General features: G+C 40.1%; 1 protein-coding gene across 1 annotated transcript in view; it reads left to right on the top strand.

Moving 5' to 3' along the window:
* LOC119415214 (receptor-type tyrosine-protein phosphatase F) overlaps positions 1-16,700 on the top strand; it is a 194,309-nt gene extending 177,609 nt beyond the window's left edge. The window contains exons 30-36 of the mRNA XM_037682373.1: positions 1-270; positions 1,890-2,068; positions 7,907-8,033; positions 10,413-10,538; positions 11,585-11,739; positions 14,019-14,154; positions 14,878-16,700. Coding sequence (XP_037538301.1) covers positions 1-270; positions 1,890-2,068; positions 7,907-8,033; positions 10,413-10,538; positions 11,585-11,739; positions 14,019-14,154; positions 14,878-14,946 — 1,062 coding nt within the window. The 3' untranslated portion in view covers positions 14,947-16,700. The remainder of the gene's footprint in view (positions 271-1,889; positions 2,069-7,906; positions 8,034-10,412; positions 10,539-11,584; positions 11,740-14,018; positions 14,155-14,877) is intronic.
* The last annotated feature ends 373 nt before the right edge of the window (positions 16,701-17,073 follow it).

The raw sequence follows: 17,073 nt of genomic DNA, 5'->3' as shown, positions 1-17,073 counted from the left end.
ACTGGCTGTTTCATTGTGATTGATGCCATGCTGGAGCGCATGAAGCACGAGAAGACTGTAGACATTTACGGCCACGTGACGTGCATGCGCGCCCAGAGGAACTATATGGTCCAGACCGAGGATCAGTACATCTTCATCCACGAGGCACTTCTGGAGGCTGCGACTTGTGGCAACACGGAGGTGCCAGCCCGCAACCTGTACGCCCACATCCAGAAACTCACCCAGCCCCCGCCTGGCGAGACTGTCACCGCTATGGAGCTGGAGTTCAAGGTGACCGAAGCACACAGTCAAACACTAATCAATGGTTAGGTATGATTAGGGATTTACCAAAAAAATAAAAATTCTGCCAAATTCTTCAACCCTTCCACGGTTAAATTCAGTTATAGTTTTGCTGGACTGTTACATTATCTTAATGTGGAGACATCACAGCTTCCTCAGCCCATGTAGACACATGTTTCAGGGTTAAATAAACACACATGAACACACCTACTCGCTGACAATTACAAAATGACTGACACTTTCACGCTCATTCAGCTGGTGTTCAAGGTCGCCGTCGCACACGCACATACCCTTTCTGTCAATAGCCATCGACTGTGATGTTATTACACACTTTCCTCCCAGCACTTCTCTGCCATTAGCCCTCTTATGACCATGATCCATTCTGTTTGAAGTGATAATAGCATTTACACTCCTGCCAACAACGGAGAATGAAAGAGTGAGAGAATGATTGTACCGTACATGCGGGCCTTTGTCTGCATCTCCATACAGTCTGGACACATCACGAACACAAAACCTCCTGCAGTACCCTGACTGTCCATACTCACTCCTGTGTTGTCCATCTGTTCTCTGTCCACTGCCAGAGCTGCTCTCGTCACTCCTACAGCTCTCTAAACAAACTCTGGGACCTAATGTAATCTACATTATAACCCCTTCTTTAGTTTCCATTTTACTTTCATGGCACCAATCCACAACAAAAGTCATTTCAGGACACAATACAAGTTAATAAAAAACTAAGTTCATGTCATAAATCAAATTCAAATCCAATTACAGTCAAATTACACTGCTTTATCTTCTCAAAGAGTACATTATAAAAGTCAGTCAGTGAATGTCATCAATATAAGAAAGCCAGAAACTTTGATTTGTTGCAGTCTCTCATGCTGAGCAAGCATGTCGGTGACAGTGTACGGGAACAGCTCTCCTTTAAAAAGATTAAATCTCCAGCAGGTCCAGGCTCAGGATGACCAGTCGTATCCCTCCACTAGCTGAGGTTTGAGAAGACTGCGAAGAGGCGACAGAAGAATTGTAGTTTTTATGGGAGTAAAACCACAAGCTAAAGGCAGCAATGACCACATGTACAAACATGGAAAGGAAAGATAAAGATAGCCGCAGAGTGAAATTTGTTAAAATATCATCCAGAAGTCTTAAGTCTGTAGCAACAAAACTAAAGGGATAGCTCAGGAAACCCAAGCCAACCCTAACTATAGAGAGAGTGTTGTTGTTGACAGCTTTGCATGTTAGAAATAACACGATAGAGTTGATAGAGTTGCTCAGGGAGCCAGTGGAGAGAAACTAAAGTTGAAAAAAATAAACAAGAGCTCTTCTACTAACTAATCAGAACTCTAGCAGTAGAATTTGGATCAATTAAAAAATGTACATCCTGATAATAAAAAATAAAAGGGTCCATTCTAAAAGTGATAAATTCATGGACCATTTTGATGACTTTTTTTTTTTCAGTACCGGTAATTCAAATTAGTCATGACAGGAAGCATTAAATCTAAATCAGGGCTTGTCAGAAGAGAGCTTCAATCTTTTTTGTTTTCTTCAAGTCTTTTTTTTTTCTCTCCTTGTCTCTATCCCTGTCTGACTTTTCCCCATCTTTTATTAAACAGAGACTGGCCAACTCCAAAGCTCACACGTCACGGTTCATCAGCGCCAACTTGCCCTGCAACAAGTTCAAGAACCGCCTGGTCAACATCATGCCTTTTGAGTCCACTCGTGTCTGCCTGCAGCCCATCCGTGGCGTCGAGGGCTCGGACTACATCAACGCCAGCTGCATTGATGGCTACAGGTCAGCAAAGGCCTTCATCTTTTTATCTGGGCAGAATCTAAAGACTAGGAGGATAAAGAACTGAGGTGCTATCACTAGAAAATCCACAGAAAAGCAACAGTGCATTAAACAGCTGGAAAATGGCAATAATTTTCAGATAATGTGTGTATCCAGATGCTTCAAAGCCAACACACCGTGCAGGTTTCAAAGCTTGAAGCATATTTAGCTCATGTTATACAGGAGAACTTTATGTATTTCTTATAATAACAATGAAACTGTAGCTCCGAATGTGATATACTGTCCAACAGAAGTGAGATTTCACTGAAAATGCTGCTTCTTTTACCATGTTTGTTGGCATTTACTAAGTATAGAGAACACCAAGTCTTCCTTTCATGGTTTCATGTGAGTGTTCACAAACAAGTTGCGACAGTAAACTAATGATAGAGGCTGTTGGGGCCAGAAAGTGAATCACAAAGACAGATGTGTCTGTTGATGAGTCAGAAACTTCAAGCAGACATTGACTCAGTTCTGCTCACTACCAAATATTAAACATGATGACCTAGGTTTACTGGTTCCCAACAGGTTTTATAATTGCTTGGAAGCCCTAACCTACATCCTCACCCACTTTCATGTATCAACAAAAAAGCTGCCCTCCCTCTGCTTGCTGCTAGTCTACACATGTCAGAAAGAAAGTGTGCAGAACTTTCCCTAACTACTACTTTGATGCAAGATCAAGGTAGTTGGTAAGGACATCCGTTCAGGGATAATATGTCAGATGTGGTTGTGGCAGTTCTTTCTTGAGGCTGGAAACGTGGAGATTCATCTCTCATCATGACTTTGATAAATCAATATTGGTATCAGTAATAAAGGGCTGACTCACTTCCTGAATCCTATTAGAATTAGGGGTTGAATAGACTAGTCGATTCTAGGACATCTCGCAATTTTTTCATTTCACGTCGACTAGTCGCAGTCCGTGATTGTGTCACGTGATCAGCGCCGGGCCGCTGGCTACAAAACAGATTCTTCCAAGCAGATGGAAGACGAGGAGCAGGTAATGTCTTCCCAAACAGGTAAAAATTCATCAACAGTGTGGAAGAATTTCACTAAATGATGTTTTTTTTAAGTTTTATGTTATTAAATCCACAGTGGGATCCCATCACTGCCCGCCTCCTGTTTTTAGGTTCATTTTATTTAATCCACTAATTAAAATTAAAGTAAAAACGGGTGCGCTGGTGGTTTATTTTCAGAGTCAGAGATTCTTTATTGTCATTCGCATCACGTGGTACATGTAGTGGAACGAAATTATGTACACAGAGTCCCAATTACATCAAACAATAGCAAAAATATAAAGTGTAAAAAGAAGCAGTAATAAGGATCTAAGATATAAACTAAGATTTCTAAACTAAACTAACACCAAACTGTACACTAAATTATCTAAGATAAATGCCAGTCACTAAAAGTGCAAAACAATGCACCGAACAACAGCAGCACGTTTCTCATAGGTTCTGTTCGGCTATAATTTACACGCTTAATGCGAGCACTAACATAAACTAAACTAACAAATTAGGATTTATTCAAAGCATTTAACGATTTTTTTTATTTTGTGTGTGATTTTAGTTCATTTTTTAAATTTAGTGGATTAAATAAAATGAAACTAACTTTTGCAGCTTAATAATAGTTTTGGTTTTCCTGTGACTTATTTGAAGTATGAAACATGGTAGGAGAATAAATATACTCTCCCGATGTTTTGGTGTTCTTTTTTTGTTTTTTTGCAATTTTTTTGCAATTTTTTGTCTGTCTTGTGTTCCTATGGTGTCATCAACTAGTCGACATCAACTCGACTGTTATGTTAATAATGTTGACTTTTAAAAATATGTAGTCGTTCAACCCCTAATTAGAATGCTGTGGAAATTAGTGTGGAAATCTATGGATAAAAACACACACACAGCCTCTGGACGGTGATATGTAATTTTGACAATCTTGTTTGAGAGAAGACCTCATGCACCTACTGTGATTTCTGGCAGCCCCCAGGTTGGGAAGAGCTGCTTTTTATGTTAACATTTCAAATTGGGCTCTGCCTCCACATTCTCAAAGCTCAGCATGAAAGGCGTTTCGGTTCAATAATGGTTCATCTGAAGTGGATGTAAACATCCTTCAATTAAATTTGAGAGTCTGCCCTCTCACTCGACAGCCGCTGATTAATTTAAATTTCACACTCTTGGAGTACAGATCCAATGCAGCCAAAACTGAATCGCCTTCCTGACGGCACCAAATCAAAGATTGTTGAGGTGTGACAACTGTGCTCATCACAGGTGAAGCTGCATATGAGTGAAATCAAGGTGAGGCTTCAGTGGGCAGCATCCTGTTACAAAAATTACTCCCCAACTCTGTCAGTGTGGCTTTCGTCCGCCGAGCCACCGCTGCGTTTATATCGAAGGTACTGCATGTGCTCATGTGCTCTAAAAGAGTCCAAATTGCTTCCTAGAGGGAAGAAGATGAAAAGGCAGCTCTCTGTTTTATATCTCTATAAGTGTGGGGAGTGACAGACAGAGCTGACTCTTCTGTGGTTTAAGTGAAGGGATGGATTTAGTGAGCGTGAAATGCTATTTAATCCATATGGGGTTCTGCTTCGGATTGGGCCGTGACAGAGATGACACCTCCACTCCCAACTCCCCCGCTCCTCCTCCAGTGCTGTTGTTAATGAGGAGGTGCTCCTAGGAGGCCCACCCTCCTTTGTTGCTGTGTAAATAGTGTAATTGCAACAAGAGTGCAGTAATGAAGTGTTTTCCATTCTTCTCATGTACATGTGCACTTTCTCTCTTTTTTTCTTCTGATTCTTTTTCTCTGCTCCCCTCCTCAGTCTGTCCCCCTTTGCATTTTTCTCCTATCCCGTTCTCCTCCCGCTCTCCGCTCTCACCCCTCATCCTAATTTCCCGTCCAAACGTCACGGCAGAGGCAGACATCCGGGCAGGGACCTGTTGTGTGCACCAGCAGCACTGTGTAATTAAGCTGCTTTTAAATCGCGAGCATAAATAAAAACTAAACGGAGGCCTCCAGTGCCCTCCACCCGAGCTCCTTCAAGAAAAGCCAATAATATGCTAAGCTAATGAGAGGCGCAGCATTGATTCCAGCGCTGCTATAAGGGCGCGAGCTCTGGATATGCTCCGATGCAGGCTGGAGTTTTAGCATTGTAATGAGGTTGAAATGAAACACCATGTCCTCGAGCGCCGCAGTCATGTGGGATGAGGCAGCGAGTGCTTTGTGCTGTTTGGCAGCGCGCTCGTCGGGACACTGAGTGCAGAGAACTCAGTGTTGTTTGATACGCTTGGAATTGTTTTTATTTTGGCTCGGGGACGTTTTGTGACGGGGAGAAAAGAGTCCACCCTATCAATTTGAAATTTAGCTCTCATCCTTCGGATTTCTTCTTTTCTTTTTCTGCTGTTTATTTCTTGGATTTTTGTTTTCTTCCACTTCGCCTTTCGTCTAACGTTGCACTCTGATGGCCAGTTGGAAATAGCTCTGCATGCTCTTTTCATCTCCTCTCTTTGTAGATGCCCTTTCTCTAGTTTGCTCTTTTTATCTTCTTCCATTTTTGTCTTCTTTAATGCGATTCCTCACTTGCACACTTCCATCTCCTCTCCTCCTTCTGATGTCTCTGTATTTGTATGAGCGAGGCCCCTGAGCATATTCTAATCTCCCGGTTCCATATTAGTGCTTTGCCTGCAGCACCTTCATTAGTCGCTCGGCTCCGGCTCGGTGTGTGACGGCGCGCGCACATCAGCAGCAGCAAATGTGAACGCACGCGCAAAACTGCTGCTTGAGTACCTGCATGCAAGTTTCCCTGTGCTGCAAACTCGGGAGGCTGTCTTTGGATGCAATTATGCATGCATCTGTTGGATTGCTCTGTGTGGTGATCGTGACGCTTCTGCCCCCTGCTGTTTGGTGGAAGAAGTGCTCAACCTGACCAAAGTCACGTAGGACGCACTGCACTGCACTGGCATCTCAGTGGATGAGCTCATCTCCAGTTTAGTGAGCGTATCAAGTGCTCTCCCAGTATTCTGTATTGCATTACAGGGAGGAAGGAAAAGATCTATAGAAGGACGAGAGCATGAATTATTTACCGTGTGTATCGTACAAGAAATGACTTGTTCTCATCACCATTTTATACACAAACTTTGATTCAAAGAGCACAAACACAGCAGGTCCTGTGAATTTTTATTGACTTGTTTTATATAATGAAACCATTTAATGAACAAGTATCTCTTTAAGTCATTCAGTTTTTATTTAAATGTAGATATGTCTCAAATTAATTTTACAAGAAGAAAGCTCAGTTATTGAGATGTTTAGATCAGAAATGTGTGGGGCCAAAACTCTATTTTTTTGTCTGTGTATGTACATGTATATGTCTGGTCATTTGTCTGTTCTGTTGGCAAAATATCTTATCACTCGCTGTGCAGACTTTAATGAAACGTTCAGGAAGTAATCACTGGGTTGAAATCTACAACTGATGAGCTTTTAGAGCCAGCCTGATTCAAGGCGGCCCACACAACCAACTGATTATAGAAAATGTAAATGGTTATAACACAGTCAGTTTTACAGATATTGAACTAAATTTTGCTGTGGTAGTAGCTGAGCTCATAACTTTATGTTCAAGGTTTACCAAAAATAGTTATAACTCCTCTTCATAGATCAAAGAGATTGGATTAGGGAAAAGAAAAAGATATATGTTCGGGGAGGAAATGAAATAATCATAGAAAGATATTTGGTATTGTAGCCCTAAATTAGTTTTAGTTTAGTTTAGTTTGTTATTTTTTGAGCATGTAAAAACACAAACAAACAAACAAACAAAAATACAGCATGAAACATAATGTCAAAACTTTTAGTTTTACATATTCAAGGGAGTGGGTAAAATTATAAACTTAACAAAATTCCCACTCCTCAACCACTTACATAATCTTACACTCATTACACGAATAATCCATACCTATAACAACTAAACACATATTTAACCCATCAATATAGTATCTATTTAACTACAGTAGATAAACAATTATTATTTCTTTAACTTCACCAAAAAAAAAAAACTAGCATCAATAACAACAACATCAACAATAATTGAATAATAATATTATATATTATTATATCCAGCAATAATCATATGTTTATATGATCATTTGAACAATTTTATGTTTGGACATTGTCTAAGTTCAATTTTCAAATTATTACAAAGTTTGACTTCACTTACTGATACACAAATTAAAAAATAAAGAGTGAATGCATTTGTTCGGAGATGCTTCCAGTAACTGTTAATTACTGACTGCAACAGAGTCATCAACACTCACATCAGTCTGCTGTTTTGTTGTGACCAGACACGAGCCACAGCAGAAACGTTTCTGTAAATTGGAGGAAGGAAAAACCTCATTACAGCTAAATTTGATTGTCAAGTATAATTTAAAAAGAGGTCGTCCTGTGCAGGTGTGGTGCTCGTGTGATACGAAGTTAATCCACTTTTAAAGTGAAATGATGCCAGAACTGCACAATGCCTTGTTGAAAGTTTGTTTTTGTTTTTCTTGTAAATTTCATTTTTTGAAAAAGTGAATGTTTTTCATTCTCTCAGCATTTATAAATTATTTTCCTACTTACATGAAGACATTTGTAGAATACATTTAGGGACTTAACAAGCATCAGTTTGGGGGTTGTGCATTTAAATAGCATCATTTCCTAACTTTTCTACCGCAGCATTAGAAGTAAAGTTCATCCAGTTGCTGTTTTTGATATCACAGTTTCTTCTGTGCGAGTGCTGTAAAGTTTTTAAATGGTGCTAATCTGTTCCTCCTCTGTGTCGATTTGTACCTTCAGACAGCAAAAAGCGTACCTGGCAACGCAGGGCCCCCTGGCTGAGACCACCGAGGATTTCTGGAGGATGCTGTGGGAGCACAACTCCACCATTGTCGTCATGCTCACCAAGCTACGAGAGATGGGCCGGGTAATACAAAACCCCACGCTGAACACAACAGATGCAGCGCCTGTAAGGTCATCGAACCGTTTCAGGGGGTGATAATAATCTTTATACGATGGCTCGGTTCAGCTAAGCTGCCGCGCCACGCTGCTCAAATATTAATTCATTCCGAACCTGAACAATAACTGCAGCTGAAAGTTTGCCCCCTTATCACCGCGGCTGGAATGCACCTGGGTTCAAACCGGGACGCGTCAGATTTGTCAATAACTGGGAGCGTTCCAGGCATACTGATAACTCCCATACTGTCTGAATACATTAGACTTTATACGAAACAGGATCTGTTGCGGTCCGATTCTCTTCTTTAGCTTCCTCTGGTAGCTTAACGTGAACAAAGTTTTAATCAAAGGCTCTTGGGCGCTGTTACAAACGTAGGGATATAATATTTCATATACTTTCATAGTAAATATTTTTTAGTAGCTCATCTTAAAAATTTGGAAAGGTGTTTTGTTGACTTCTTAGGTTTTCAACTGTTTATTGCCCAGTCATGAAAGGCAAGTGACAAAATTGCCTGTTTATTTGCCTGTCTGTTAGCAAAATAACTCATGACTTTGTTAGCGGATTTTAATGAAACTCACTGAAAGTAATGAATGTCTGTACAACTAATTAACTTATGGAGTCAACCCAATTCAAGATGACTGCCACAGCTACCATCATTTCCAGACTATAAGACACTACTTTTTTCACACTTTTTTTTTTACTCTGCAGCTTATACAATGCTGCAGCTAATCTATGGATTTTATTTATTTATTATTTTTTTATTTTTGACAGGCTAACGAGCTTCATGCCGCCAAAACATTTAGCCTCGTCACACCCAGGCGCTCACATAGCTGCACAATATACGTCTCTCTTAGGGGGTGGGTCTTCATGACTCAATGAGACTACCTGTATAAATAAAGGTTTTAAAAAATAATCTGGCCAATGACATTACTAAACAGGTCACAGTGGACCAATGACATGGGGAGCGGGAAGCTTGCACAGATATGAAGATAGCAATCACTAGCTATGTTTACATGTGTTTATATATATATATATATATACATACATACATACATACATACATATATATATATTAAATGGATTAAACGGCCATTCGGAATAAAAAAATGTGTCATGTAAACGCCCCATTCAGATTATTCTGATCTGATTCAGCTCGAACCGAATGAGTTTGTAATCTGAATGAGAGGGGTGGTTTATGCCGATTCATAATCCAAACTGTGTGCTTGTAAACACTTAATCTGATCATTTTATTCTGATTGTGGAAAACTGACCTGACTGCACATGTTGGACCTCTGTCAACCTCGCGTATTTCCGCCTGGCTAATGCTAATATGTCGAGGAAGTTAAATTGGTCAGTGAGTGACAAACATCCACGGCTTATAGACAAACGAGGCTTATATATGTACAGAATTGATTTTAATTTAGTGGGCGTGGCTTATATTCAAGTGTGCTCAATAGTCCTGAAATTATGGTAATCACGTTATCAAATACAAGATATTCTATAACGTAATCAGTTTTACAAATGTTGAGCTGAAATTTGACGTGGTAGTCACTGAGTCATTCCTTTCACTTACTAGCTTCTAACAAGCTGTCATTTCTCAATATAAGATGATCTCAGTGTAAAACTCTGGCATAAAAGGATGACAGGCGTTCTTTCTGTTAACTTTACACATAGAGTTAAAGTTTGGTGTGGGAGTAGCTGAGAGTTGTCCTCAACACATTCTGAGCACCTCCAGATCTTTGTTTAAAATGTTGGCATTCAAGATTGTGGGCGACACGCATTCTTTTCAATGAGTGCTAGTTTTATTTATCATCTACTTTTCTCATTACCAACTTTTTCCCATGAGCCACCTTCAGTTTTTTGCCTGTTTTCAGATTTGATATTTTGTTCTGTTTAAATAAAACACGTGGATTACTCATTAAGAAACAAAAAAAAAAACGCAACCGTCACCTAAAACCTCCAACTTCTCACTTAAGAAAGAACTCACTCGTTTGGATACCCCCCAAAAAAAAGTATTTCTGACATGACTCCGCTTTTATTCCCCTCTCAGCCACAGCTGATGAGAGAAAACACTCAACATCTGCATTATTGTTGTAGTCAGGCACACGAGCATGTTCTGTAAATATTTTGTCACCTAAGATGAATCCGTGTTAGATTAGTCTGCTGAGATTCCTTTTCATAACGGAAAGTGATTAATGACTTACAGTAACTGAAAAATATCAATCTTTCAGTCGTGCGCCAGGCAGTAATTATGTAGGAGGGGCTTTTTTTTTTTCCTTCCTGAATGTTTTCGGCTTATAAAAAAAAAAACATTTTGCTGAATATTTCTGCCTTCTTTCATTCTTGCAGGAGAAGTGCCATCAGTACTGGCCAGCAGAGCGTTCAGCCAGGTACCAGTACTTTGTGGTGGATCCAATGGCTGAATACAACATGCCTCAGTACATCCTCAGAGAGTTCAAAGTCACAGATGCCAGGGTACGTCGGTTCACTCGGTGTGAGAGAATCTGCAGCTTTGCTCTTCTCTCTGGGTTTTTTGAAGCTTTCTCTCTATAAATATGTTGGGGAAAGGAGATGCACATTTCTCCAACGTAAATCTACCTTAATTTTAGGTTTCATATGAATCCTGATGCTCGTTAAGTGTTAAAAATTACAGAGCTTGTAATTTCAAGGTGGGGGTGATCAGAACATGTCCCGTGTTATTTTCCTTGACAGGATGACAGCCAGTGAATGCACCATCAAACATGTTTACCCAGATTTAGAAACAGTATGCTTGCTCTATGGATTGTGTGTGTGTGTGTGTGGAGATTGCTGTGAAAATACATGAAAAGCATAGCCTTGGGTCCCTTAGGGGCCGGTACTGGAACTCCCTGTGATGCAGTAGTTTCAACGAGCTATAAATATACTTCAGTGTCATCTGAAGGCTCCCACCACTGCAACACTCTAATCCCACATCCACTCTTCCTTTACTTGCTGTATGTGTGTGCCTCCGTGTTTATGTTCTGCTCTGCAGTTTTTGCATCTAAATGTGTGTTTTTTGCTTTGTGCTTTCATGGTCGTGTGCACACAGGGCGGCCTAAATGGAAAAGGGATTGAAACGACTCTCAGTCGGCCACTCAGTCTGAATAAATATTAAACCAATCAGGCAGATTTTTCACTGACTGATACGTTTAGAAGTACAATCCAAGTATCCTAATAAATTTAATTTGTCCATTCTGACAGCAGAAATAAATTCTCCTTGTCGAGTATTTTGTCATTCGTGGTTACATAAGAGCTGCAGCCCTAATGGTTTTGTCTCCCGTCCAGGTCCGTAGCGCTTCCCAGGTTTTAAATTAGATAATTAGGTGCTCCAACGGGGTTATTTACACTCACTGACTCCAAAATGGACGCCTCTGCTGCGGTTACCGTTTTACAGTGTAAAGAAAGATCCATGAAGCACAAAAACTGCCCGCTACAGCCGAGCGTTATCAGTTCATGGGCTTGTCCACTTAAATGTACTGAAAATCCTTATCTGTGCCACTCAGGATGGACAATCCAGAACAATCCGCCAGTTCCAGTTCACTGACTGGCCCGAGCAGGGAGTGCCAAAAACTGGAGAGGGCTTCATTGATTTTATTGGACAAGTGCACAAAACTAAGGAACAGTTCGGGCAGGACGGACCAATCACTGTACACTGCAGGTAAGAGGAGCGTGGATAAAACACAACTAGCTCTTGTTTTCTTTTACCCTTGTCCTTTTCAGGCGAGACACTATAAGAGAATAAGGTCAAATTACAACAAATAGGTTCAGCCATTAAACCGCAGCCACCTATTATTATCCACCTGAAAAGGGTCTTGCGCTTCCTTCAACTGTAACGCTGCCTGAACCGCACAAATACCGTACCCCCACAAATTTTATATCAAAACGACGGGCTCTGCACTGTGATGTGTGCTGTTACTTTTATTGGCGTTTCAGGTTACCATGGCGACGTAATTTTCAAACAAAGATGCCATTTTTTGTCATTGAAACAAACTATGAATCAGCTTTTTTTTAGAAATATTAAGCTGAGAGCAATGCACAATAAATACTAAATAAAATGAAAAAAAATTTCAATATGGCTGCTGAAGCTAAATTTAAATGGCTTTAATTCAGATATTTTTACACATATACAGCTTAAATTTGGTGTGGTTACCTGAGAATGTTCCCCATCACATCAAACATCCAAGATGGCCACCATAGCTTAAAGAAAAAATACTATAAGTCATTGATTTTTTATTTGTTTTTGCCACATTGAGCTGAAATTTGGTATAGCGGTAGCTTTAGAGCGAACCCCAACACATAGTACTATCGAATCAAAATTTTAATATGGTCACGATGTGGCAGTACCCGTCAAAGTTTCTACAAGAATTTTCTAGTTGAATAGTTACTGTAAGATTATGTTCATAATGTTTAATCTGAATATTTTCTTTTGAATATGAAAAATAAGGCACTAATGAAACACATTTGTGTTTGGTTGATTGACATTTGTGTATTTTGGATTTTTTTCTTAACAACCTAAAAAGTGAACATTCTGCAAAATAAAAGTAGACAAAATTTCTGAATGAAGACAGTATTTTAACTTGTATTACTTGATATTCAATAAAGCATTACTGTATTTTTTGGACTATAAGGCACATTAAGCAAAACTAAACCGTCAGATAAGTCAAACTTTATTCAACTCATTCACAATAACCACATAAATTCGGTTCGAGGTCAGTAAGCACAACAAGAATTAAAACATAAGGCGCACCTGATTATAAGTCTCACCGTCAGTTTAGGGGAAAATTAAAGGATTTTCAGTTCGCCTTATAGTCTGAAAAATATGGTATTTGACAGATTGCTTGTTAGTTGATTGTTAAATAAAAGATTGACCAATTAGTGCAATAAATATGTGTTGGGGATCAGTCTCAGCTACTTCCACATCAAATATGAACTAAATCTGTCCAGCTGAGCCACTTTAGAGCCACTTTTATGTTTGCTAAGGTTAAATGGCCATGGCAGCCATTTTGAATCAGGTTGACTCCAAATGTCCGCTGTAGATGTACATGGGATGATTACTTTAAGTGTTATTAAAATCTGCACACTGGTTCATGAGATATTTTGCTGACACACAGAAACAGACCTTTTTACAGGATCGCTCATCTTTTGAAGCAGCTGGTGATAATATTTGGAACATTTCAAGTTGTGTTCAAGATGCCAAAATATCAAATTAGGTCTAATTTTTAGCTGTTCATTTCAGTGATGAGATCATCTTTAGAGCAAATATTACATTTTAAGATACAAATAAATAAAAGGAGACATTTTGGCTCCTAAACTAACATCACATGAGCAACAAGCTCCTGCAGGAATGTAGGAAACAGGTTCAAAAATGCTGACGGTGACGGCGAGAGCAGAACGATCCAAACGAGGAGGAGAGCAACATAAAGGAACGTCCCACTGAGCCAGAATTAGAATGAAGGTTACAGAAAGGGAGTATGAGCACTTTGACTCAGAGATAGCTGCAATGAGATTATCGGACATGGGCTGAATGATTCTGGCAGCGTGGGAAAATGGATGTGACAAAGAAGACAGAGCAATAAATGTGGCCTGTATTCAGAGCCAGAACCAGTCAGAACTGACATTTCTCACTGAGCTGAGCTGTTCATTTATTATACATTACTGAAAAAAAAGCCTCTGACTTTTCATCGTTACCTATAGTACAATCTCCAATTGAAAGTTATAAACGCTTTATCGTTTAAACTCATGTGCTCCTTGATAATTTGATTTCCTGTTCCTATTTGACTTGCAGTGTCTCCCTTCAGAGGTTCAGAAAACCAAAAAGTAATAACGTTTAAATGAATGAAGCTGTTTTTCAGGCAGTTTTGTCTCCAATCGTCTACAGCAGCAAGATTTCATTTTGCAGTAGATGCAATAATGAATATGTGGGTGTTTGTTTCACAGTGCCGGGGTAGGCAGGACCGGAGTCTTCATCACCCTCAGCATCGTGCTGGAGAGGATGAGGTACGAAGGTGTGGTGGACATCTTCCAGACGGTGAAGACGCTCCGCACCCAGCGGCCCGCCATGGTGCAGACCGAGGTACCGACAACACACCGACTTTAAATCCTTCACACGCGAAGCTGTTTGGCAGTCAGTGGGGTTCATGTAGGATCGTGATTTAAGACCGCTGTCATCCAAAGTGTCCATTTTTATAGGAGGACTCAACAAAAACTAAAGACTTAGAGACAAATCCCTCTTTAATGAAAGGTTTAGTGTCTCATCAGAACTAATTTATCTGGTTTTATCACAGATTTGGCCCAAATATGTGTTAAATACAAAAGTCATAGTGTGACGTAAAATAAGTTTGTGGAGATTTGAAAAAGTTTCCACAAATTTATAAACTGTCAACTTTTGTTGATAATAATCCAAAGTACTTCTGCTAGTTCATATTTTGGTTATTTTGGAAGGTAGCTTGGTATGGCAAGCCAAGTATCTCATTAATAGCCACTTTTACCTATTAATGAGACACTTGGCTTGCCATATTACTCGAGCGTCCTCTAGCAGCTGAAAGTGGTAGTGTTCGATATTTTCCATGTCAGAATGAATGAAATCGTCAGATCTCAGACAGAAACTGGGTTATAAGTTTGAGGAAAAAAAACATAAATGAGTTGCTTCGCCGTATAAGTCGCATGGCGTGCAAATTTATGCAAAAAGATGCGACTTGTATGGCGAAAAGTATGGTAAGTATAAACATAAAATGCTGACTCAGCATTCACAGTATACAAAGGATGAAGTGTCTGACTGCCTTCGTCTTCTCTTCAGGACCAGTACCAGCTGTGCTACAGGGCAGCACTGGAGTACCTGGGGAGCTTTGACCACTATGCAACGTAACCTCTCCCACTGAAGCAGCTTCCCCCGGTCAGACCTCTCAGGAGTGTGCCAAGTGTCCCATTTCAGCCACCATCCACTCACTTGACCCCTTAAAACCCGACCCTTCCTGCAGCTACTGGAGGGGTTAAGGAAGGGACGAGCACGCGACCCGTCGAGGGTTTTTAACCAATCAGAGATACACGCCGTGTTAACATCCACCTGAGATTTTGCTTTAACGACAGAAACTCCGACGAGCGCATCAGCTCTTGTACAGATCCGACAGCGCAGGGCGGCAGCTCGCCTCTCTGCTCCGTCGAAGCCAAACCTCCCTGATTGTCAAAGGCTACTGGTAGCACTAAGAGAGCATCCTCTCTGTTTTTATTATTGTTATTAATTTTACTGTCAATATTATGATTCATTTTGTCAAAACTTATTGTTTAGTATACTTTTTACATTGCTTTTAATAATCATTTTAATATCAGACATTTCCTTCGTGTTAAACGGCTCAGACACTGGGGCATGCATTATTTTCATAATCATTTTTAGGGTACTTTAGCACACGGGACATGAATTTTTAACATGTTCCTATATACTAATACAAGAGGACCACTGTTCTCTGAGCTGCTGTCAGATTTTGTTTGGTTTTTTTCTATTCAGTTACAATGGTTGTCGTCAGTTCAGTAACTCGGATTGCCTTTTCGCTCGCCGTTACCAAGTTTCAACAGAAAATCAACTTTGAGGAATTTGATTTTACAGACTTGTCGTAGTCGTCCCTCTGTAACCGCAGTAGATAGCTGAAAACACAAGTGAATTACCGAACACGAGGTGCACAGAAACGGGAAGCACATTATTTCTATGTATTGTTTTTTGGGTTTTTTTGCGGTTTGTGTTTTTCATCAGAAGCCTATGGCATTGAGGCCTTCATTGCTCTACAGCGGAGAACTTACCTGAAGAAAACAGACTTTTATACCCAAAGGGTAGACAACAGGAAAAATAAAAACAATCTCCCCATCTTTGAATAAAGATGCTCTTCAAGTCCCTCCCGTCTCCTCGCTGGCTTTGCTGGAGTGGGACCAAACGGACCAGGGCTGAGGAGTAGAGCCATCCATGTCGGTACCTGTACAGAATCAACCATTCCTAACCAGAGGGACAGAGACTCCTGCCTTTGGACTCAAACCTGATGTTATTTTATACAGAAATAGAACTATAAATATATATATAATTATGACTGATTATATATATGTATGATTACACATAAATATATTCACAGCTTCATAAATATATTGTTAAAAAGGATTAATTCTGCAAATCTACCTAGAGACACTGCAGAGAGCCTGCTGTCCTAAGAGTGTGTATTAATGGAGACACCGTTGTATTTACTGTAATACCATAGTAACTTCAACAGCTGGTTGTCCACATGAGGAAAAACAGCACAACCCCACTCCCCTTACCCCCTAAAACCCTGCCACCAATCCATCCATCAAAATGGACAACTCCACTGGGAAAGCACACACCCCCCTCCACCACATGAACGGCAGGAGGGGAGCGTCTGATCGCTGGTGGGAGGACGAGGGGAGGGGGGGACTCGACAAACGCTGGCAAAAAACAAAAGCTGTTCATTTTTACCTTGTGAATGCTTAGTGCTGTAGGGGTTCAATCTGTTGTACACACAGTCTGTTTTCTATTTGTTGACAAAGAACTGGAACTTCAGAAATCATCTGGTGATGAAAAAGAAAAACCTTGATGTTAATAAAGTTAAATATTTGGGTTTTGTATGAAGGTCTGGCTCGTAATGCTTTTTGTTCTTTCCACAACAGTGAACGTTAAAATCCCTCACTCAGATATTACATCATAGAGTCTTTTTGTCTTTTAGACAAAAAAAATACCAGGAAACTGTCTGAGTTGTCACTTCCTGTTTCTACAAGCTGCTGCCTCCGATCTGAAAAGTGTTGCAGTCGTGTAGGAAGGAATCCAGAGAGATCTACGCCGTCTTATTTGTTTAATAGGCTTCAAAATAAAAGTCCCCTTCCATACAAATACTTTTTTTGCCAAGTAAACAATCATCTCAACACAAACCCTCTTGGCTACATTTTTCTGGATTCTTCAACTCCGTCTTGCAGTCGACTGCAGCAGAGCAGAGTTTGCTCT

This window comes from Nematolebias whitei, chromosome 9 (assembly GCF_014905685.2).
Source record: "Nematolebias whitei isolate Nwh7 chromosome 9, NemWhi1, whole genome shotgun sequence".
NCBI classification, from domain to species: domain Eukaryota; kingdom Metazoa; phylum Chordata; class Actinopteri; order Cyprinodontiformes; family Rivulidae; genus Nematolebias; species Nematolebias whitei.
Note: the sequence above shows the minus strand (reverse complement) of the source record. Positions and strands in the feature narration are given on the sequence as shown.